Source organism: Peromyscus californicus, unplaced genomic scaffold, assembly GCF_007827085.1.
Source record: "Peromyscus californicus insignis strain IS unplaced genomic scaffold, ASM782708v3 Scaffold_5__1_contigs__length_169319896, whole genome shotgun sequence".
Lineage (NCBI taxonomy): Eukaryota > Metazoa > Chordata > Mammalia > Rodentia > Cricetidae > Peromyscus > Peromyscus californicus.
Genome location: NW_026294573.1, coordinates 62,809,040 through 62,832,735, shown reverse-complemented (window position 1 = coordinate 62,832,735; position 23,696 = coordinate 62,809,040). Strand labels below are relative to the sequence as shown.

Below are 23,696 nucleotides of genomic sequence, written 5' to 3'. Positions count from 1 at the left end.
ATCTGAGGAAGGGAAGTAAATGTCCTTAGATTTTTTACTTTATGTGTATCAGAGTTTTGCCTGCATGTATGCAAGTACACTACATACATGCAGTACCTGTGGAAGCCAAAAGAGGGTGGTGGATCCTCTGGGACTAGAGTTACAGACAGTTGTGAGCTGCCATGTGGGTGCCAAGAACTGAACCCACGTCCTCTAGAAGAGCAGCCACTGTTCTTAACTGCTGAGCTTAACTCCAGCACTGTGAGGCACTGTTTTTACAGTTTCCTTTTAGTCTGAAGTTGTTTCAAAATAAAAAGGGGTTGCAATGCGATCAAGTCAGGAGCTGAAGCAGATGGATAAGAGATGAGTGGCCTTGGTGCAGGACTGCCAGTGGACACCAAACATGCCATTAAGATTAACCAGGGTTGCCTCCAAGTCTCAAGCATTCTGACAGACGAGTGATAGCTTGGGTATTTATATGAGCTTTATTTACTTGTTGAATTTATCAGACATGAAAATTACAGCTTTAAAATTAAATAAGAGTTATTAACTTTATTAAAAGTTAAGTAGGTTTCCCTCCCTGTCTAGTTTTATACTCTGGAACATTTGACACATGCAAAGGAAAGATCACAGGCACCTTCTCCACTGTCTGGAGTTAGTCATCATTAACACTGTGTCATGTATGTGCCTTGATTGTCTTCTGCTGATACTTTGGGGAGAGTAAGTTTACAGTCTAGTAAAAGGGGAAGGCGTTGTGTGGCATTCATATCAAAACAAGCTTCCTTCAAAAGGCTTAAAATTATGAACACCAAGAATAGAAATGTTTCTTGTATACTTATTCATCCTTATTTTTAGGGAAAGAGTCCATTATATAGTCTTTAGAAAAAAACTTACTTTGCAAGTATAGTTTTAATTAACAAGTCATAATGTATGTATTTATGGATCATGGTGTGATATTTTGATATATGTGTACAACGTGGAATGATGAAAGCTAGTATTCAACATCTCATTTTTGTAGTGAGATAACTAAATTTCCTCTTTTGGAACGTACGCTATTATTGGCTATACTCACGTTGGTGTACATATCTTACAATTATATTTCTCCTGATGTAAACCTCTTACCCTTTCCAATATCCAGTCAATTTTATGTTCTTTATAGTATTTCCATATGCCAAGACAAATAAATGCACTTAGCAAATATTCCATGAATGAGGAATTTCATTCTTAAATTGGGTGACTGAGTTTTTTGCTGTTGTTTTTCAATGGTTTGTATATTATTATTCTCTAAATTCTCTGAATATTCCAAATTTTAAAAATAAAAGAAAAATTAAAATTCTGATTTATTGTCATTGGTAAATAGAAAACATGTGGTTTTCTTTTATATACTAGTCTTTATATACTCATGATTATTATTGACAACAGCGCTCTCTTTATAATGTCTTTGTTTTCCTGTAGTTCCTTTAACATGCATTTTGCACTATTTAAAACCTCTAATCTTGACTTTCAGAAGAAACTCCCTGCAGCCTGTCAAATCCACTACTGGGGGAGCGTTTGTTCTTTGCTTAGCCTCAAGTTCTTTGAAAACTGCTTACTTCAGTTATTTAATTTTCTTTACTAATACAGCCAGTAGTTGATCTGCTGTTTGTTGGGCATGTATTCCGGTGCATATGAGAAGGGAAAGAAACAAAAGGCCAGGCTGAGTCCTGTGTGTGCTCATGGAACTAGGCCAGTGAGGGACATGGACATGCAACCAAGAAGCATACAAATGTCTAGTTGCAGCTGAGATGTGCCCTATAAAATAATAATCCGTGGTGCTGTACTGGGGAACTACCTTAATTGAAAAGTTGGAGGCCTCCCTCTGAAAGTGGAGACTCTTGTGAGGATGGTCAAAAAGTCACTGGCAGAAGTAGGGTGTTTAGAAGGTGGTGAGAAGCACTCTAGCCAGAGATGACCAAATTTCTAAGTATTAAAAAAATTAAACTCTAGCTTCTCTACCTGTTAAACTCAGTTTGGGTATGTCCACAGACTTGGGGGTAAAGTGAGTTGCCCCAAATTCATAGTTAACGAAGGTAAGGACCTGGATGCCGGTGCTTGTTTCTAGCCCAGTATGTTGTACCCTGTGCAGGGCCACCTCCACCTTGAACTTTAGTGCTTGTGCTCTCTCTCTCTCCTCTCCTATCCTCTCTCTCTTCCTCTTTATCTTTTCCTTCCTTCCTTCCTTCCTTCCTTTCTTCCTTCCTTCCTTCCTTCCCTCCCCTCCTCACTTCCCTCCTTCCCTCCTTCCCTCCTTCCCTCCCTCCCATCTCAGTCTTTGAGACGTGGTCTGCCTATGTATCCTTGCCTGTCCTGGAACTCTATGTAGACCAGGCTGGCCTTGGTATCTCTGCCCTCAGAGTTACAGGTGTATACCACCACACCCCAGGGAACTTTGCTTCGTAATGATTTGCTTCTTTGAAGCAAGGAAATAGACTGGTAAGCCAAGTACTACTAAAAAAAAATAGCAGTTTCATCATCAAAAAATTTAGTGATCAATTAGAGATCAAGGGCTGTAACAGTCAAAAATATAACACAGGACTCTTACCTTCGGCAAGAACACACAGAGGGTAAATTGGCATCCACAGTGTTTGGCTGAGCCATGTCAAGACAGCGTAAGATATTCCTATGACTGACAGCATGCTGTATGTGTATCTGGAAGGAAACAGGTGGTTCATAAGAATCTTTTGTTGCTGCTGTCTGGAAAATAAGAGAAGATATCTTCCTACAAATTAAACACTGGAATAAAACTGGAAGTATGGGAATTACATGCTTTATTTCCTATAATTTAAGCAAGGACAGGTAAAAATGATGTATCATGGGATGGGGAACCTATGTCTCCCTGGCTTATCTCAAGGGGTGAATCATAGATAATTATACAACTGAACAGAACAGGAATGCAGCTCTTTCCTCCTTCCAAGAAATAACAGTTATAAGCTTGCATGATTAATGACTTCAATTTTATTTAAAAGCCAAGCTCATTTTGTGCAACAACAGCTTCTTGAAAAGATAGACCTATTTGCACATATTGTAAAGGGTGAATTTATTAGAACACAACTCCTAAATTCATATCTGCCATCCTCTGTGTCTACTGCTTTGCCCCATTATACAATCAGAACTGGTCTTGGGAGCAGGTTTGGGGTACAGTAGGTTAACTTTAAACCTGTTAGTGCAAAATATTTGATGTACGTTTATTTATATGAATAAGCCAGTGGTGTCTACACCTCACCACACGTCAGATTACCCAGATTACCCAGATGACCTGTTGACTCACAGATTGCTTTTCCTTTCTTTCCTCTGTATTCAGTTCAGGATCTTAGCCCATGAGATGATACCACTCCCATTCAGGGCAGTTCTCCCTCAGCTGAACTCCAGAATCTCATAGAAACACCTGAAGGTGTGTCTCCTTAATGCCCTAGGCATCCTGTTAAGTTCTCAGTATTAACCACACAGTAACTAATAATCCAGCTCAAGTTATCTATTTATTTTCTTTTGTTGCTTGTGGTTTTGGTGTCCTGGTTAAGGGTACATTGCCAAATACAACTTCATCTTTTGCATGCAGTATCCAGTTATCCTGTTACTGTTTGTTAAGATGATTCTTTCCTCCATTGAATCTCATGGGATCTTTGTCAAAACTTAACCTAAACTACAAGAGTTTATCTCTGAACTGTTAAATCTATCCTCTGATTGGTCCATATAGTAGTACCACACTCATGATCAGTGTTGCTCTGTAGTAAGTTCTGAGTTGAGGAGAAGAGTGAGACCAAGTGTGTTCTTATAAAGGTTTTGACTCATCTGAGTTCAGGTTTCTATGTGAATTTTAAGATCAGCCTCTCAATTTCTGCTACAAACCCAATTTGAGACTCTAACAGGGCTTTCAATGACTGCAGATTTGATTTGGGAGTATTGCCACCTTAACAATATTAAGTCTCCAATATGGAATGCCCTTCTTATCAAGATCTTTATTGTGTAAGGTCTGCTTATTTTTGTTAAATGTATTCCTGCATACTCCATTTTGTTGAAAGTTATCATAAACAGGATTGTTTCTGTTATTTTCATTTTCAGATAGTTCACTTAAAATAGATAGAAATACACTGATTTCTATTGGATCTTGTGTTGTACAACTCAGCTAACCTTGTGAATGCCTTTTACATTTTTTTCCTAATTGCTGTGTCTAGAAATTCCAATACAATGTTGAACAGTATGGATATTCTTATTGCGTTCTTAGGAGGGATGCATCCCTCTCATCATTAGCTCACATGGTAGTTGTGGCCTTTTCACAGGTACCTTTAATGGGCTGAGTAAGATTCTTGTTGGTTATTTTCTTTAAACAAATTATTTCACATAGATTGAGATGATATTTCCATCCCCATTTTGCAGAAAGAAAAACTATCAAAAGAAGAGCCCAGGGGTTTTACTACTGGCTATGAGGAAAACAAAAGCTTGTGCATGTGTGCTCATAGCAGTATTTCTCATTTCCAAAACATAGGAATAATACAAGTATGCATCAACTATGTGGATAACCCAAAAGTATTATGGTGATACAATGGAATATTATTCAGCCACAAAATGCCACAAAATAGCATTACCTGCTACAACACTGTATAAACCTTGTGAACATTATTCCAAGTAAAAAAGTAGCTAGTAACAAAAGACCACATATTTGGTGACTCATTTGTATGAAACACAAAATAGGAAAACCCATAGAGATAGTATGAGAATGGTTGCCAGGGCCTGGGGAAGGAGGGAATCGGGAGTGATGTGTACATATGGGTATGGTATTTCTAATGGGTGATAAAATTGTTCTTTGGCTGAATAACCATGATGGTTGTACATCTTTGAATATACAGAAACTCACCCATTTTATATTTTAAAAAGTTAAATTTGTGGTAGGTAAGTTATATCACAATAAAAACTGTTATTTACAAAAAGTTAAATGATGCCCAAGATTATATAGCAAATAAGTAGTGGGCGTGGGTTCCATCCTGCTGTGTCCTTTATGTCCCCAAATCATTCCATGATAGTTTGCTACCACTTTCAAGATGAAAGTCATGTTGTTCTGTTGAGTCTATGAGAATTGATGCTGAGTTGGACAGAATCATATTCTAATATATGTGAAAGCTGTGGTCCCTAGCAAGGAACTAATGCCTTGTATAAATAGGAAGTCACAGGCTACAAAAGTCCTTGTCTAAAATTCTATTTTTAAAACATTAAATAGCTTACTAAGTACACTACAATTTTTCCTAAGACTCAACCCACTGTTGGGGCTATATTTTTAACTCAGCCAAGTTATTGACAGTAGAATAAAAACAGATCTACACAATCTCAGCCCAAAAGTCAGGACTCTTTAGGGACTATTCCCATCCAGATCTTTGGAGCAGCAGTCGTTTCAGGGGATGCCATAAAAGAACTAAGTTAGCCATTGGATCCCACCAGAGTTATGTACAGAAATGAATATGGGGGTACATTATTCCCAGAGAAATGAAGTCCTAATATAAAATATTCCTGAAGTCACAGAAACCAGTTGTTGTAGATTGCTTCTCTTTGATATGATAAAATACTGACCCAAACCAGCTTAGTGTAAGAAAGACTCCCAGGCCATAATCCATCACTGAAGGAGTCAGGGCAGGACCTGAAGCAGTGACCAGGAACACTGCTTGCATATTTGCTTCCAGGCCCACAGTGGGATGGTCCCTCCTCCATAAATTAACAGTCAAGAAAATGCCTCCACAGCCAGTCAGATAGAGGCAATTCCTCAGTTGAGGTTCCTCCCCTTTCCAGGTGTCAGGCTGACAACTGAAGCTATGACACCAGCTTTGGGTTCTGACAAGTAATGAAAGTCCTGTTTTTTTTTGTTTTTTGTTTTTTGTTTTTTTTTTTGTTTTTGTTTTTTGTTTTTCGAGACAGGGTTTCTCTGTGTAGTTTTGCGCCTTTCCTGGAACTCACTTGGTAGCCCAGGCTGGCCTCGAACTCACAGAGATCCGCTTGGCTCTGCCTCCCGAGTGCTGGGATTAAAGGCGTGCGCCACCACCGCCCGGCGAAAGTCCTGTTTTGCTTATTAAAATAATGCATGTTAGAGCAATAAGTGCCTTATATTAGTACATAGTTGTGAGGTCATTCCAGGTCAGTATCCTGACAAAGCCTCATTCTGGAAACCTGAGAGTTCAGATTTGCATTTGGAATACCAAGATTGGTTTTCATTTTCCTTGATATATCCATTACAGGAAGCCCTACCTATACATTTCTATTTCAATATAAAACAGTTTGCAAAGAGTTGTTTTTCTGTCTCGTTCATAGTAACTAATGTGAACAGCTATTACTCATTTCACTAAAGCAATTTTTCCTTGTTTTAACAGATTGATGGATTATTGAGACAGGGTCTCACTACGTAGCCCTGGCTGACCTCGAATGAACTGTGTAGGCCAGGCTGGTCTTGAACTCACTGAGATCTACCTATCTTTGCCTCTGAGATTAAGCATGTGCATCACCATGCCTGCCATGGCCAGCAGTTTTGTTTACTTACCTTACCATATCCAGTAGATTCCAAAAGATGAATAAAACACACACCACATATTTCTCTTGGATTTCCTCTTGACTGGTGATCACCCCAAAAAGAATGACCACTCTCTCCGTGAGCTAATAAAAACACATGGAGAAATAGGATCATCTGTTAGGCCATTTAGGTAACATTCCAATTTTATTTATTTCTTTTATTATTTCTTTATTTTATAATTTAATTTAATTTTACATATCAGCCACGGATTCCCTTGCCCTCCTCCCTCCCGCTCCCCCTCTCGCCTTCCCCCAGCCCACTCCCCATTCCCATTTCCTCCAGGGCAAAGACTCCCCTGAGGATTGAGCTCAACCTGGTAGATTCAGTTCAGGCAGGTCCAGTCCCCTCCTCCCAGGCTGAGCCAAGTGTCCCTGTATAAGCCCCAGGTTCCAAACAGCCAGCTCATGCACTGAGGACAGGACCCGGTCCCACTGCCTGGATGCCTCCCAGACAGATCAAGCTAATCAACTGTCTCACTTATCCAGAGGGCCTGATCCAGTTGGGGGCTCCTCAGCTATTGGTTCTTAGTTCATGTGTTTCCATTCGTTTGGCTATTTGTCCCTGTGCTTTATCCAACCTTGGTCTCAACAATTCTCGCTCATACAAACCCTCCTCTTTCTCTCCAATTGGACTCCTGGAGCTCCACCTGGGGCCTGGCCATGGATCTCTGCATCTGGTTCCCTCAATCATTGGATGGGGTTTCTAGCATGACAATTGGTGTTTGGCCATCCTATCACCAGAGTAGGTCAGTTCAGGCTGTCTCTCGACCATTGCCAGTAGTCTATTGTGGGGGTACCTTTGTGGTTTTCTGTGGACCTCTCTAGCACTTTGCTTCTTCCTATTCTCATGTGGTCTTCATTTACCATGGTCTCCTATTCCTTGTTCTCCCTCTCTGTTCTTGATCCAGCTGGGATCTCCCGCTCCCCTAAGCCCTCTTTTCCTCAACCCTTGCCCTTCATTAAACATTCCAGTTTTAAAAACCAGGGCTTTGGGCCGGGCGGTGGTGGCGCACGCCTTTAATCCCAGCACTCGGGAGGCAGAGCCAGGCGGATCTCTGTGAGTTCGAGGCCAGCCTGGACTACCAAGTGAGTTCCAGGAAAGGCGCAAAGCTACACAGAGAAACCCTGTCTCGAAAAACCAAAAAAAAAAAAAACCAGGGCTTTGTTTAAAAGAAATGCCTTAACTGGAAGTACATTTTCTAAACTACTAACAGTGGCTGTCTCTGAAAGAGCTGGGCTCTGGGTGAACTTAATTTCCTGCTTTTTGTTTGTTTGTTTTTCCATACTTTTCAAATTATATATAATGAAACAAAGATAACAGTTCACCTGAGTCAACACATTGCCTCTCTTCTTGACATACACACATTTTTTTTGTTCACTTTGGCAAACTTGTACATGAATGTCCACTACAAATTAGATGGTACCATGAAATCGATCCTTCCTCCAGAGTTAGTGGTGGGGAAGGTAATTATCGTGCAGTATGTGGAGGAGGGAAGCACAGTTAAGGAAGGGGATACTTGCTGCTGGAGAAGAGGATGCAGAGAGGTTCATGAAGGTAAGCGACATTTCAGCTGCCTCTTGATGAATGGGTTGGAGTTGTCAAGTAGAGTGGATATGAGAAAAGGCACCCTAGACACGAGCAGCCCATGCAGAAGCAGCAGTGTGACAATGGGAGGTGCCCCCGGGGAAGGAGCAGGAGTCACAGAGAGACCAGAGTGAATGGCATGGAGAAGGAAAAATGGGAAAGGAAATTGAAAATGTGTTTGGGTCTGGGTTGTAAAGGGTTTTGAATGACAGGCCAGGAATTTCCATTTTAACCAATAGAGAAGCCACTGTAATTCTTTTCTTTTTGCAGGGCAGTAATATAACCCTAACCCTCCTAAGCCAGTGGAAAATGGAAAGAATTTAACACATTCTTGGAATATATGTTATATATGCCAAGTTACAAGCATCTAAAGATCATTGAGAATTCACACATTTTTGGCTTATCTCCAATTACCAGCCTAAATAAAATACAGTCCTCATTCCCTACAAAGTATAAAGTGCCCTGTGTTATATTAACATAGCCTGCACAGTCTACATTTTTGTGTTGAATAGGGCATTTCTCTTTGCTCTCAGTGGTCAGAAGGTAGACTTGAGATTGATGGAGCATATTGGTGCCCAAGGAAAAGAAAATACAAAGGGGTTGATTTGTCATTTCTCATAGCCGTCTTTATTTTTTCAAGCTGATCTCTGGGATAATCCACAACAGAATCACGGGCTGTTAGTGTAAAAAAAAAAAAAAAAAAAAAAAAAAAAAAACCCAAGATTTGCCAAGAGCAGTGCACATGATCAGAAATCCACATGTATAAGCTATGTCAGCGTGTCTATGAATACAGAGGTGAGTCAAGAGGGCCCTTGCATGGCTAAGGGGAATTAGACATGATTCAAACTTAGTCAGTCTATGGGAGTTATCCCCAAGGCTCATTTCCCTTGGTCAGTTTTTAAGATATAATGATCTGGTTTCTTGATTTAACTTGATTGTGTCTATATGAATTCTTCTAAACTGCAATTTAAATAACTGAATAACCCAACCTGGCTGGCATGACTGCTGGCAGCTTTGGGATGGAAGACTTGAGCATCTCACAAATATTTAGGCACTATCTCATCTTGTATTTGATTAATGCCTAAGACTCAGAGAACCTATGTTTTTGCTAAAAAGCTCAGAAGTACACAAACATGGATACATACAGCATAGATTTCTAATCTCATGAGTATTTTAAAACCTAGATTTATAGAATCCCTCTACATAGAACATTCTAATAGTAGCCCGACACCTCTCTCACTTGGATGAAATCTGGGAACCAGAGAATTGAAATGCTCTGACAACACCAAGGGTGAGTAGGAAGCACAAGTCTCCCGGTCCCTGGATGTGGAAGCAATCTGTGATGTCAGGTGCCCTCTAAATGATGAGGGCCGAGGAAAATCTAGCAGTGAGGCTGGGGCTGTATGATGAAACTCGATTAAAATATCAATGGAGGCTCTGTGGTGCCTTAGAGATAGAAATCAGCAGTGCACATGCCCCCAAGTGCCAACCACAGTATGCATATGGACATAGGAAGATTCCTGCCATAAGCACTGTTACACAGTGTCAACCTAATTCATATCTGATGGTTATTTAACTATGTTCAATGGCACCCCAATAGAGGCATTTAATTGGAGATATACTATTTTATGCAAATTTCCAGTTTTTCATTTAATTGCTACAATAACTTTAAGTAGGCACTATTATTATTAATTTCCCTTACCCAAAAGCTTGTGTTTTACTGGGCTAGAGTGATTTCCTTCAGGTCTGGAATCAAAATCTAGACTCTTAAGTCCTGTATTCTGAAGCACTAGGACCTTTTCATTTCTGTCGCTTTTGGGGGCCACTCCAGGACTAACATCCAGATAATGGTCTGTTCTTTAAAGGAGTGTCTAGACGGCTCAGCAGGTCAAAGGGCTTGCCAGGTAGGCCTGGTGACCTGAATAAGCAATCCTGGAACCCCCATCAATGTGTAAAGAGAATAGAGGCCTCGGCCTTGTTCTCTACATGTGCAGCCTGCACATACATTTTTAAATTAAAAAAAAATGACTGAAGTTGTGTTGTTAACTAACAAGGTACTTTATTAAGATGAAGGGTTTCTTGCCTAAACATGGGTGCTCAAGCACGAAGCTCTAAATAGACTCAGTGGTCCACACACACAAGAAGGCAGGGAGGTGGGGGTGGGGGTTGTTGAGGAGAAAGCTTCTAGCAGGACGGGGAGGGGTCATGAAAATGGCCAGAATTCATTAAGACATGAAACTTCAAACAACATTTTTTTTAATTTAAGAAATCAGAAAAATGACAGGACAAAAGCAGCATCCCAACTTTAGGAAGAATTTCTCAACTCTTAATAAGTTTCAGTCTCAAAATTATTATTTTGCCAAAATTGTAACTATTTCAAATCCTAACAACATTTTTAAAAACCACAAAACATATTTGTATGTGCATGTATACATGTTAGAATGTGAGGAGATATGTATACACATGTGTGTGGAGGCCAGATGTTGATGTCCAGTGTCGTCTTCTATCACTCTTCACTGTATTTTTTTAAGACAGGTCTTTTCACTGAACCCAGAGCTCACTGATTCGTCAATATCAGCTGGTCACAGTAAGATCCAGGGTCCCCTTCCTCCACCTGCCCAGCACTGGGGTTAAAGGTGGATGTGACCACACCTGCCTTACTATAAATGTTAATTAACTGTGGGGTGGGAGGGTGATGTGTGATGTGTGTGATGTCAGTACCATGGGACGCATGTGGTCAGAGGATAACTTTTGGGAGTTGGTTCTCTCTCTACTTTTAAGTGGGTCCCAGGGGATTGAACCCAGCTTTCCAGATTTGTGGCACAAGCACTTTACTCGCTGGCAATCTCTCTTGCTAAAGAAGTAAGCTCTTTAAAAATACTTAAAAAAAAAAAAAACATTTATTTATTTATCCGTGGAATGTATGTGGAGTGTTGACTGAGAACATCCAGGAGGTTCTTGTTTTAATGTCTAGTTTTTAAAAAGAAACTCCATTAAGAACCAGACCATTGTCTGGATGTTAGTTTTGGAGTGGCCACTAAAGTGACAAAAAATGAAAGATCTCAGTGTTTCAGAACATAGTATTTAGAGTCATACTGTCCAGATTTCAATTCTAGAGCTGTAGGAAGTATTGTTCGCAGGACATTTTTCTGGAGAGATAATGAAGACTCAGTGGGCTTTTAAAAGCCATTCTGCATTTGTAAAAATACGCCATGAAGATAGCTTTGTGCCTATCCAGTGAAGAACTCCATGGATCAAATAACAAGACCTAAAGACCCTAACGTTCCCACAGAGTGAACTGTGTGTATAGTTCACTCCCCAAAAGCTTCCAGCTTTGGACACTTACCACTCAAAACCTTAACAGCTTTATCTCTAGTAACAAAAGCCTATTCTCAAAGCCTACAGGGAGAGAAATCTGTGAGATTTTTACGCAAAGTCCAGTGATGACTTTGTCTAACAGTGAAACTCCGCTGCTTCATATCCTAGAGAAATCACTGGAAGCCACTGTCTTCTCGCACGGGAGTTAGACACTCTCCTTTGAGATGCCTTCATGGGTTCTCCCAAGGGGCTTCGACAAGAGCTCTCCTTGCCCTTAATATGAACGGGAGACAGAACTGATGGCATTGGTTAATACAGAAGTATTTCCTGCACTTGACTATCATGGATAGAATCTATGTGAGCATGATAACTTAGGGAAAATCATTTGTAGTGCTTTGATTTGTAGATCTTTTTTTAAATTGGATAAATGTGTTTAAGACATGTGTAGCAATGTTCATGGTGATTGATGGAGGGGCAGGTTATGGTATTGAACCACTTGAAGTCAGCTAAACTATATTCCTCTGAGAGTTTCCTATAAGGTGTACCCATCAAACGCTGTGGTACAAAGGTTCATCTGGGGTTGTTCCCCCTTTCTCTAAGTTAAAATGTCAAGCTTTTATCAAGAAAAGCTTTCGAGGTGTCTGCAAAGCTGAAGACTGAACAAAGCCTTCAAAGTCAACCCTTCAGGCGTGGCTATATCGCATTCTACGAAAGTCAAGTTTTTAGTCTTCTTTAAAGAAGTCTATCAAAATCAGCTAGTCCCCGTTTAACTCTTTTTTAACTAATGCAACGGAATATGCAAGTTTGTTTGGAAAGAAAGGGCTAGGAAGGGAAAACACTTAGCTTTCATTTGTACAATCATTTTGAACATGCTTCTTTTGTTTCTTCTGAGGTTTCCCACTTGAGACCAAGAATATCAAAGTTTGTTATATTTCTGTATATAATTTAAGTGATTTATAATTGGTATAAACAATAAGCCTGTAAACAGCTTTTTGTGTTACAGCCTTGGATTTTTTTCCTCCTAAGTATTTATCCCAGCACTTGGGAGGCAGAGCCAGGCGGATCTCTGTGAGTTCGAGGCCAGCCTGGGCTACCAAGTGAGTCCCAGGAAAGGCGCAAAGCTACACAGAGAAATCCTGTCTCGAAAAAACAAAAAAAAATAAAATATAGATGTCTGTTAAATACCTACTGTCTTATAGTGTGTGTTTTCTCTGCTGTTTTTGTTTTAAATTTTAAAAATTATAGTTTATTGCTTGTTGTCAGATATGTGAGTGGAAAACACTTAATAACTCAGAGCAATGAACAAACCCACATCTACCCTCATTTCCCTCCGTACCAGCTCTCACCAGATGTTACATTAGTTGTTCAACTAGCTAATTCTAATCCATTGTTCATGCTAGCTGGAGTTAGTTATCTTGACATTTTGGAAAATCTGTTCTCAAAAGACCACACTCTATTGTGGCTTTGCAACCCCATGAAGGTAATACCATAACAACATCACAACTCTATAGACGTGGCTTTTGTCCCCTTTGAAGCAACAGGACATGATGCCTTTTCACAACCATAATAACTGTAAGTAACTCAGCTGCTCTAAGCACCATCTCTTCATTTAAAAATGGGGAAATAGGAACACTACAAATGATTACGCAACCTAAGTCTTTGTTATGTTGTTTTTTAAGCAGAATTCTCGGGGTTGTCTGATAATGAAGAAATTCTAATTGTCTGCAGAACTTTCATAAGGAAAGATACCAAATGTGAGACCTTACCTATGAGACCTGTATAAAGCTTTTCCAATGCCATTCCCATTCTGAGAACAAATGCAATAAAAACAACAGAGGAGAGATACAACGTCAAATAAGAGAGAAAGCCAGACAGGAACATCAAAAGGGCTGTGTTCATGTCTGGGTTGGTCATAGCCCGGGAGGTTCATCCTCAGCCCTGCACCCTCATCCCTGCTTGTCCCCCCCAGGACTGAAGACTTCAAGGTCATTGTGCTCCATTAGCACTGGACTTAGCGAACTCACTTTTTAATAAATAAAAGTGCATGTGTATATACTATTGTTTTTAAGTGATCAAATCATGAGTTGGTTCTATGCTTTCAGTGATGGCTCTATATGCCACTTGAGATTTAATTATTGGTGATTAAAAACCACACTTGAATGTTCTGGAATTTGTACACCTCTAAGAAATCAGATGTCTCAATTCTACAGTAATCTTGATTATTAGGCAAGTCTAAATAATTTTGTCAAGCAAACAATCTCTGTACGTTTATTTCAAGCTCTCACGTCTCCTTCCTGACTAGGTCTAGAACCACAGTGTGCAATAACAACAGCTATACTAACACAATCTTTAGTTTTGAAAATGCTGTGTTACCAAGAAATTAGTAATAGCCAACTTAGCCTAAAAAACTAAAAAGCCGTTTAGGGAAGAGTGAAAGTGATAACATGACTCAGATTTTATATGAACTTGATACAGCTCCTAGTGAATAATTCCACGTGATAGGATGCAGAGTTCATGTCTTCTGAGTTGTTACTTCTGCTCTCTAGAATTAGCATTCTGGTGTACACATTTTGGCATTTTCAAAGTACAGGAGACCCACTAAGTCAGGAATACCAATAGATCTTGTTTCTAAATTAATCACTGCTTCTGTGATTGATCTGTGCCCCTTTTTAGTTTGTAAAGTGACATGTTTAGGAGATTCTATGTAGCTCTTAGTTGGTTAATTTTAATATAACTATTATACATTATTACCCTCCTTTTTTAACATTTGATATTTCAACACTTAAAATGTCTTCATTCTAATGAATAGTACTTCTCTATTTTGTTTACTAAGTAAAATTAAATCTACCCCATACTTTTTAAAACATTTTTTTTGTATGTGTATGTGCACACATGCCCCCACATTCATGTGCTTCAGTGCATGTGTGGAGGTCAAAGGACAACTTGTAGGAGATGATTTTTTCCTTTTATAATGTGAGCTCCAGAGATCAAGCTTAGGTCATCATGCTTGGCAGCAAATGCCCTTACCCAGCTATCTCTCTGACCCATTTTTACTGTCCCCATCCATAAATACTTTTGATATTTGTAGTTCATGAGGATTATACCATTATTTGCATCTTTTAAATTTTCATGATATTTCAAGCAAATTAACACAGGGAGCTATGTAATAAATAAGTCTTAAGCTCTATGTTTACATTCTAAGTACTTTGCTGGGTATTGAAATACATTAAGATTCTGATATTTTAGGAAATAGTTTGTTTTCCAGTTTCTTTTGAGGATACCTAAAATTATGCTCATTGAGATGGCTATTCCAAATCCTGGAGTTTTAACGTATATCCATGTAGTTACCTAATCGTTATTTTGTCTTTCTCATGGAAAACATCATTTTTAATTAATTTTTTAGTCTTAATTCAGCAATGATTTACTATGTGGAGTGTCTACCAGTAGTAAATTCCCAACTTCTGTCAATCTGTCTTTAAAACAAGCACCATCGTTTTGGTTTTTTTTTTGTTTTTGTTTTTGTTTTTGTTTTTCGAGACAGGGTTTCTCTGTAGTTTTGCGCCTTTGTAGACCAGGCTGGCCTCGAACTCACAGAGATCCTCCTGCCTCTGCCTCCCGAGTGCTGGGATTAAAGGCGTGCGCCACCACTGCCTGGCTTCGTTTTGGTTTTTAATCCTCTATTCTTTCCCATCAATAGCCCAGTGGCTGTGGAGGTATAACCCCACAGTGGTCAGTAGAAGAGGCAGACCTCAAACCCAAGTCTAGAGGCTTCAACTCTGAGCCTTTCCACTGTCTTATCTATTTCAGAAGGAGATACCTGGAGAGTGGTCAATGGCCATGGAATCTCCAAGACAGGATCCATGCAGTACACAGGCTGGCCAGTGGCATTCCCCAAACACTGCCAATGGACCACACTAACTGCTGTGGTTTAGGTAAGGGAATCCTATGAAGGAATCCTGCCATAAAGTCACTAGGGACTATAAATAAGATAAACTCAAAAATTAAAGAGACTGTAATAACAGCATGATTAAACTTACCTGCAGAAACCTTGGGAAAAGATGATTTGACTCAATGCCAATATAAATGTGCAGCAGCTCCAGGAGGGAAATGGATTGGCAAACCCGCATAACCAGCCCGATAGCATAAAATGTGTCAACCATTGAATCTGTGTCAGTGAGTGACAAATAAAGACACGATGAGTCAAAACTGCATCAGAGCGTACATTTGTGGAGTACTGCAAAAATACAGCTGAGATGTAATTCTTTATTTTATGTGCAAAAAATCACTCTAAATAAGCTACTAAGTTGTAGCAATGAGATACATTCCTACCAAGTACTGTGGTACTTATAGGAAGCACATAGATACTTAGAGAAAGTATGTATAGTTCTTTTTAATTGGTCCTCTTCCAAAAAGAATTGAAACTTACAAAATCTTCACAGCCAGAGTTATATTTATTCCCAGTATATGAGATTCCCATGCTATTCCCACACACATGTAATCAGACAGAATCTAAACCCCTGGTGTGTAGATATTTTGGGGTAAACTCACTAAAAAAATCTGCTGTGCTCAGCTTTTTCATTGACAAGAAAAGGAATAGAAAACTGATTCAGAGAAATTCTGTAGAAATGACCCTGCTGATGCTACGATGCCAGACACCAGGTCTCTCTGCACTTCAGGCCGGCACACATCGCACTAGTGACTCTGGCCTTGTTTTAAGCACTGAACTTTGGAGTTGGCATTGTGAGAGTCTATAACTCAGATGTTCCTGAGCAGGAACTGAATAGAAGGGAACTGATGGCCCTCTAAAGACAAACTTGTTGCTTTAAGATCTTAAAATCTGGAGACTTCTGCTGGTAAGTTTTTTATTTTTACTGCTTCCCAGCATTTGCATGATTATAATTGACCAGGCACTGGGGTTTATCCTCTTGCTGTCTCTATAAGGTATGGATGCTGTCATCATCATACTCCTCTCAGAGACGATTCCTGACACACCAAGAGCCCACACTCCTACCCACTGCCTGTACCATTACACAACCCTGACAGAAAAAGGTAGTGGGTCACACAAGTTCACTTGTTCTCAACCTGGGGGTTGAACATCCCTTTCACGGGGGTTGCATATCAGATACCCTGCACATTAGATATTTACATTACAATTCATAACAGTAGCAAAACTACAGTTATGAAGTAGCAATGAAATTTTATGGTTGGGGTCACCACAACATGAGGAACTGTATGAAAGGGTCACAGCATTGGGAAGGTTGAGAACCACTGGCCAAGGAAATGGAACTGGTCTCCTATTCCAGCGTTCTCAGTCTTCCTTTCAAAGGAAAAAACCACTTAGGTTTCTCTAATCATACATAGCTGCTACAATTACAGTGGCGTATCATAAAGATATTGACGAATAAAGCCTCATTCCACAATGGTGGGCTGTATGAGAATTCTTGCTTGGGGCACAGGAGGTAAGTGAACTGTAGTTTGCCCACATAGCCTCACTTAACCTATGGAAGTGATGGCTTCCCACCACTTGTATGGCGGCTTCCTTCTGCTTGACAACTCATGGTGGGCGTAGCTAACACTCAAGCCTTCTGCTGTAGCTCTGAGACTAACAAGGCAAGAACTGTGTACCTTTTCAGTAAGACTGAGAAACATAAAATGGTTTGTGACAGCCCAGGAGATGGGATGGGTTTCCTTGTGATACACGACTCTCAATTGATGAACTCAGCATGGTTTTTTCCAGTCATGTTCGTGTTTGTTTTTAGCTCAACCAGCAGTTGTTCAAACTGTCGAGTCACCAAACAGTTGTAAACTGTGATGACACTTACTCATGTGGGGATGGGACACAGAGGGAATGTTGTTTTGATAGTCACTTGGTGATTCATTCTTTAACAATCTGAAATGAATAGTTTAAAGAAACATCCCGACTTTTTAGGAAACTGAAGGAAGCTTATGATTCAAGTCATCAATACCAACTCCACATAGGTGACCAGTCATCAGTGTGCTGTGTCACGTACATATTACTAAAGGGATCCAACAGGGGCGTGGGGGATACAACATTTGTCACTCAGTTACTGGTAATCCTCAGCTACCCTAAACCCAGGGAATGAAAATCAATAGAAGGATTTCATTAATTTCTCATTGCTTTGCACAGAATGTCAGGCTGGAATTTACAGAGTCCTCAAAATGCATTAAATTTGCCTGTTTGGTACAGGACCAAAAAGAAACATCCCAAAGATACTGCTTTGCTTTCAAAGCAAATTGCCTGCTCTGGGACAAGACACATCCTTTCTTCCTTCTGCCTACTACAAAAAGGTTTCAGGTTGAAATAATAAAGTATGGTTATAGGAAAACAAACTGTAGAGAAGTGAATGATGCCAGGTGTGCTGCACAGAAGTTCAAAATTAAAATCAGCAGGACGAGATGAAAACAAGGAATAAAAGTTAAAAATCAAAACTGTTTAAGAGTTTTACCTTTTCCAAAGGAGAAGAATCTGGCTGTCATATTTGTCAGTATCCATGAGTGGCCACAGAACTGGATTAGGTAATAGATGAAAAGGTACACATTCTTTCTATACCTATGAACACAGGGAAACGCCATTAAACAGGTCTTTTAATGCATCAGTCAAGCCGAGCAAGCAGAAGGAAAGCTCCATGTCGGAGTTCTGTATTAGGGTCTTTCATTGTGTTGGCTCTCCAAACTCATTAAAGTTTGATGGGAGGTTATTTAATACGAGCGTATTGATTGAGATTGCTGAAAACCAAAGATAGTTGTTTTCCAAACTTCATTTTCATCTTTGATAAAATTCTAACCTTGTTTCTCTAACACCTACTGTCACTAAAAAGATAGCTTTGGATTTTCGAAGGGACAGGGAAGGAGCACGGATGGATGCAAAAGGACTGATTTGGGCAACTTGCAGCCCAGTCCGCTAGGCTTGTTAAATGATCAGAGGGGTGTGGTCACAACTGGGCGACTCAGTAATTGGACACACCTGACTTTCGAGTACCTTGTGATTAGGTTACTCTCTTCTCGCCACCACCTCCTGTTGTATTTTACCAGAGAAGCCAGTTCCCTTCAGCAGACACACATAGAAAGCAATTTAGTTGCTCAAGCCAGGGAGGGGAAAAAAAAAAGGAAGTCAAGCTGAGTGCAAAAAAATGTGTTGTGGGTTGCTGGGGAGACGACTAAGAGAAGATTGACAGATCCTTGGTCCCAGGGAGTTCCAAAAGGCGGTGTTTGAAGGGCTCCCTGGTGTGCAGAAGGATGGCTGGAGTGGCCTTGTCAGCCTAAAGAAGAGCTGCTCTTAGCTGGAGATGGGAAACCTCTGAGAAACAAGGTATATAAACTGGGAAGCCGATTCTCTGGAGTAGTCAACAGATGACCAAAACTGCTAAAGGGATTAGAAAGGAAAACTCCAACCCAACCAGAACCACCTGGCTGTAAACACACACCCCGGGCACTAGTTTGCCTGGAATCCCTCCTGTGATGGGCGCTGCTGCCACCGGACGCTCTGAAAAATCACCCTGCGCCGAAGTCTAGAGCGCAGCAGGGACGAGGAAGAAGGGAAGAGCCAGTGGGAATGCACAGAGAGGTGGCCAGGCCGCTTGTCCTTCCATTTCCTCATCTCCAAATAAAAAAAAAAATTTAAAAAAAAAAAAGAGGGAAACGGGAGCCTCCTTCCTGAGTTTATGGAGAAAGTGCGATCCGCTAGCACCAGCAGTAAATGTTGAGCAGAGTCAGGGGCGTCGCCCATGAGTGGAAGCCGGTGGGTGGGCGTCTTCCCAGTGCCCTGGCCCCTCCCTCCCCGCCGCCCCGCGCCCTACCTGGGCTGCTGCCAGGTGGGCAGCACCGAGGGCCCCATGGGCCACAGTTTGCACCTCCAGCGCCTCCGGGAAGCAGCAGGACTCGGCAGGGAAGGCAGGAGGGGCGGTCCCCGGGCTGCGCACGGAAGGGCGGGGCTTCAACACACTCAGCAAGTTTTTCTGTTGTTGTTTTGTTTTGTTAAAGGTCGTGAGATGGACAGGAGATGAAAGCCAAGTACCTGCCATGCTGTTCTAGTATAGCTGGCTGGGGCACGGAAAGTACGCGGGATGAACAGACACACCCTCATTCCAGGTTTACCAAACTCACCACAGGCTCCTAATGAGTGGGTGGAGACCGTTAGGAAAGCTTAACAGGCTCTAACTAGCCTCCAGGGTGCAGGGATAGCATAGTGGCCTGACCTTCTCTTAGAAACCCTAGAAGAATGCACAGAAGCATAGGAGAATGCCAGGGAAGCTAGTGGCACTCAGCCCAACACTTTCTTAAACAGGGGTCAGAGTCCCCCAGAAGTCCATCCCTGACACCCAGAGCCCTGGGTGACAGTGATTTGCACAAATGCACGTTATTCGTCTTTCACGCCCGTTTCCTAGTTGCTTGGGGCAATGGCATCCTCACCTCCCGGGTCAGGAGCATCTTCCAGTTACTCTGTTTTTGCCAGGAAAAGGGAACAAAACAGTCCCCAAAACGCTTTTTCCCAAAACAACAACCCAAATAGGTGGGCCAGTTACATACAGTTACTGGAGTAGGAAGGTAGAGCTGCCATCTTACCAAAAAGGAAGTTGTGGCTTTAAGAAATATTGTCACTCACCACAGGTCACACAGCTGATAAACAGCAGAGTTAGAAGTCGGAGTCAGCAAATTTTCTTCTTGTGCCATGGTTTCCTTCCTCATAGCTGTCACTCACTGGGTCTGCCTCTTGAAGTGTCCTACTATTCTATGCCCTCGGCCAGGGGCAAGCTCCCCTGTAGCCTCAGTCACTCCTCAAAGCCATTGCCGGTGGTTTCGCTGTCTGCTCTGGCGTCTTTATTCCCTCCTACACACTGACTTTCACAGCTGTTTAAGAACATATTCATGGCACATGTGGTGGTTCACACCTGTAATCCCAGCATTCCAGAAGCTGAGGCAGGAAGACGATCACAAGCTCAAGATCAGCCTGGACTACATAATGAGTGCCAGGGCAGCTGGGTACACAGGGAGACCCTTTCTGGGGGAGTGTGGGGGGGAGTGGAGGCACATTTTCAAATCTAGAGTTCCGAATTCACTTTTTCAACACCCCCCCCGCCCCCCACAACGCGTCATCATCCAGGGCCCACTCTCCTTCCCCATCACCCTCCTTATTCCATGCACCTTACAGTTTGGCCTCCCAACAGTCCTGAAAATGCCCTCAGGGTTCCCTGAGTCCCCCGTACTGTCCCTCAGTCTTTGCTTATAGGAAGTGAGCATCTGAGCTAAAGGCACACTGATACCCAAGCAAACACAGGTGAGTAACTGTTTCCAGAGCCATCTGTGCCCAGAAGTGAGATAGAGTTTCTGGATGGACTGAGCTGGCCGGGCAGGAAGTCTACCAGAGAAGAGATCCTTTATCAGAAAACACTTCTTCATCCTCCCCTCCCTCCTCCAGTTCTGCATACAGCTCTGACTTCTTTGAAAGCCTCCTCCCTCTGCTCCCTCAGAGGCCTTCCCTTGGTCAGTTTTTCTGTTCATCTCACTGCCCTTCAGCAGAGACAACCACCGCACATGGCTTCAGTCCCTACAGATTTTCCCATTTGCTTTCACTTGTCCCGATTCTCTTCTGAATACCAGCTCTGGCTTTGGAACAGATTCTGGATATTTCATTGTGAAAGTCTTACCATTACTTCCAGTTGGAAGTGCCTTACCACCTTTCTTCCTAGACCATTGCCTAATTTCCCATAGGGGGGCCACCATTCTAACAGCTACTTCCATTTAAAACTTGGGTGTCCTTGTCTCCCCATCCAGCCCAGTCCTATGGATTAGAGCGGCTGCTAACTTCCCACATGCTGCTCTCAACCCAGTCTGCATCATCACCACATCAACCTCCTGGATCATCACTTGATCACTTGCCTCACATCTTTCTGATGCATCAAAGATTCCATTTTAGTGGCAGCTGAAAAACAGGCCAAGGAACCAACAAAACTAACAACAACAAGATCTTTCCAGTCTAGCAGGGAATCGGCTGTGGGATGATCCTTCTGTAAGCTGTGAATGTGTGTTGCTCTCATTGGTTAAGAATAAAGCTGTTTGGCCTATGGGGAGTCAGGATAAGGTTAGGCAGAACAACCAAACTGAGGACTGAGGGGAAGATTGAGGGGAGGAGCTGCCCAAGAAGCCAGGTGCCAGAGGACTGGGAAAGCCACAGCCACGTGGCATACATAGATTAATAGAAATGGGTTAATTTAAATGTAAGAGCTACTTAGTAATAACCCTAAGCCATCGGTCAAGCATTTATAATTAATATAAGCCTCTGTGTGGTAATTTGAGAAGCAGCTGCCTGGTATTTGGGACTAGGCGGTCGGGGCAGAAAACTCTGCCTCTGTTTACAGGAATCCTATCTTATTTTCCAAGGGAGAGGTACAAGAATAGTTTATGAGAAATTAGTCTAGATGGGAAGTGAAATTCCCTCCTCTCTTTGGAAAACTATGACACACATGGTCCCCAGGCCTGGTCAATGATATCGAGCTAGCTTCTTCCTACCTCCCTACTTCCTTCTCTCACCTCCTCCAGCCCAGACAGAGATTTGTGGAAGGCTGCAGAAAGCATTTCTTCCTCTTTGTAATGTGTTTGATTTTGAATTGTGTGTGAGAGTACAGGTGCCTGTGGAGGCTAGGGGCGTGCAACCCTCTGGAGCTGGACTTACAGGCAATTGTGAGCTGCCAGAAATGGGGGCTGGAAACTGAACCTCAGGTCCTCTGCAAGAGCAGTATTGGCTCTTAACCACTGGGCCATCTCTCCAGTCCCCAAACAGCATTTCTTAAACAATTCTTTTGCTGGCCCTCCACACCTGTGACCCACGAGCATCTCCTGCCATCCTATCATTCCTTGTTCTCTGACTAGGTGCTCTCTGTCCCTGCACCTCTATCCATCCCCACCCCCTGCTTTGCGTTGCTCTCCCACCTCCCCTTCCCTTCTCACAGACCAGCATTTACCTGTCAGAGTTCTATTCACACTTGAAAGGCTTTCCCGGAGCTTCCTGTGGGAGTCACACTGGGTTAATGTATGTCTACAATGACACATACCTTAGTGTATCATTACCCAGGTCCTCCCTCCTCAGCTAGATTATAGATTCCAAGAAAGCTCTGTGTCTTGTTCTAACAGTGGGAACCTGGCACGTTTATACCTTCAGAAACACAGCTTCTTTTGTGAGAAGCATGCAGCTGTTGGGAGGATTAAGCAATAAAACATACAGGCAAAAGAGGCTCACAGCATTGCGCACAGTGGCCGGAACAGCAGGTGTCTATTACAGGACTGAGGATGGATGAACCAGGTAAGCCTGGATTTTCCTGTCCCAGAATTTTAACAAAATGAACACTTGGTGACGGTTGCCATCCTGAAATGTATACCGTGAACTTCCAGTTACCTGTTTATATGGGGAAAATGGTGGCCGGTTGGTCCCATTAACTCTGAATGTATATAGTCTTGTCTTTGGAAGGAGATTTTTTTTTTTTAATTATTGGAACACTTCAGTTGTGTTTCCCTTGGGGAAATATTTACAGTGTTACTCATCCTAAAGAACCTCAGATGGGAATCTTGAAAAAATACTCCATGGTAGTGAGACTAGCTCCAGATTTAAACAGAAACATGAGGAACGGACAGAGTGTGCTGTGAGCACAGATCCCTCAGAGAAACTACATCTAGTGACTGAAGATGGAGATTTGGTACTTATCCACCCAGCCACATCTACCTCCCTTTCTCTTCTTCCCTCTGTCCCTCCCTCCATCCATCCATCTTCCCTCTTGATTTGTTTTTCCTCTCTCTCTCGCTTGGGCAGCAAGAGAAGAGAGGCTCTGGGCCAATAACTCTTCAATCCATTTTTCTCTTCCCTCAGCCAGAAATTCTATAGGAGCCGATTCCTGTCTTACAGTGATGACATTTGCTTTTCTCATTTATTTCTACTCCCTGGAATTATTAGGATTCACCACTTCCCCACCTCCAGTCCTACTGCACAAATTGCTTTCCCTGGTTGCTGGGATGGTGCAGAACCTTAGACTCCTGTCAGTCACCTCATCTCACAGGCGCCAACAAACTCCTTAAAGCTACCCCAAGATCTCTTTCTATAGTACTTTGCAGCAGTCCATTTATATTTTCTCCATCCTTTTCGTATTATTAGGGTATTAATTAGAAACAGCTGCTTACTGTGACTGCCTGGGCACACTCTCAGCTCTGTTGTCACTTCGTC

The 23,696-nt window shown here is 41.8% G+C and overlaps 1 protein-coding gene across 1 annotated transcript in view; it reads right to left on the bottom strand.

The window, feature by feature from the left end:
• The window catches only part of Hacd4 (3-hydroxyacyl-CoA dehydratase 4), a 29,077-nt gene extending 9,693 nt beyond the window's left edge, over window positions 1-19,384 (bottom strand). The window contains exons 1-5 of the mRNA XM_052717953.1: window positions 19,285-19,384; window positions 17,935-18,038; window positions 15,505-15,632; window positions 6,536-6,648; window positions 2,561-2,667 (exon numbers count right to left, since the gene is read on the bottom strand). Coding sequence (XP_052573913.1) covers window positions 2,561-2,667; window positions 6,536-6,648; window positions 15,505-15,632; window positions 17,935-18,038; window positions 19,285-19,322 — 490 coding nt within the window. The 5' untranslated portion in view covers window positions 19,323-19,384. The remainder of the gene's footprint in view (window positions 1-2,560; window positions 2,668-6,535; window positions 6,649-15,504; window positions 15,633-17,934; window positions 18,039-19,284) is intronic.
• Window positions 19,385-23,696: the final 4,312 nt, after the last annotated feature.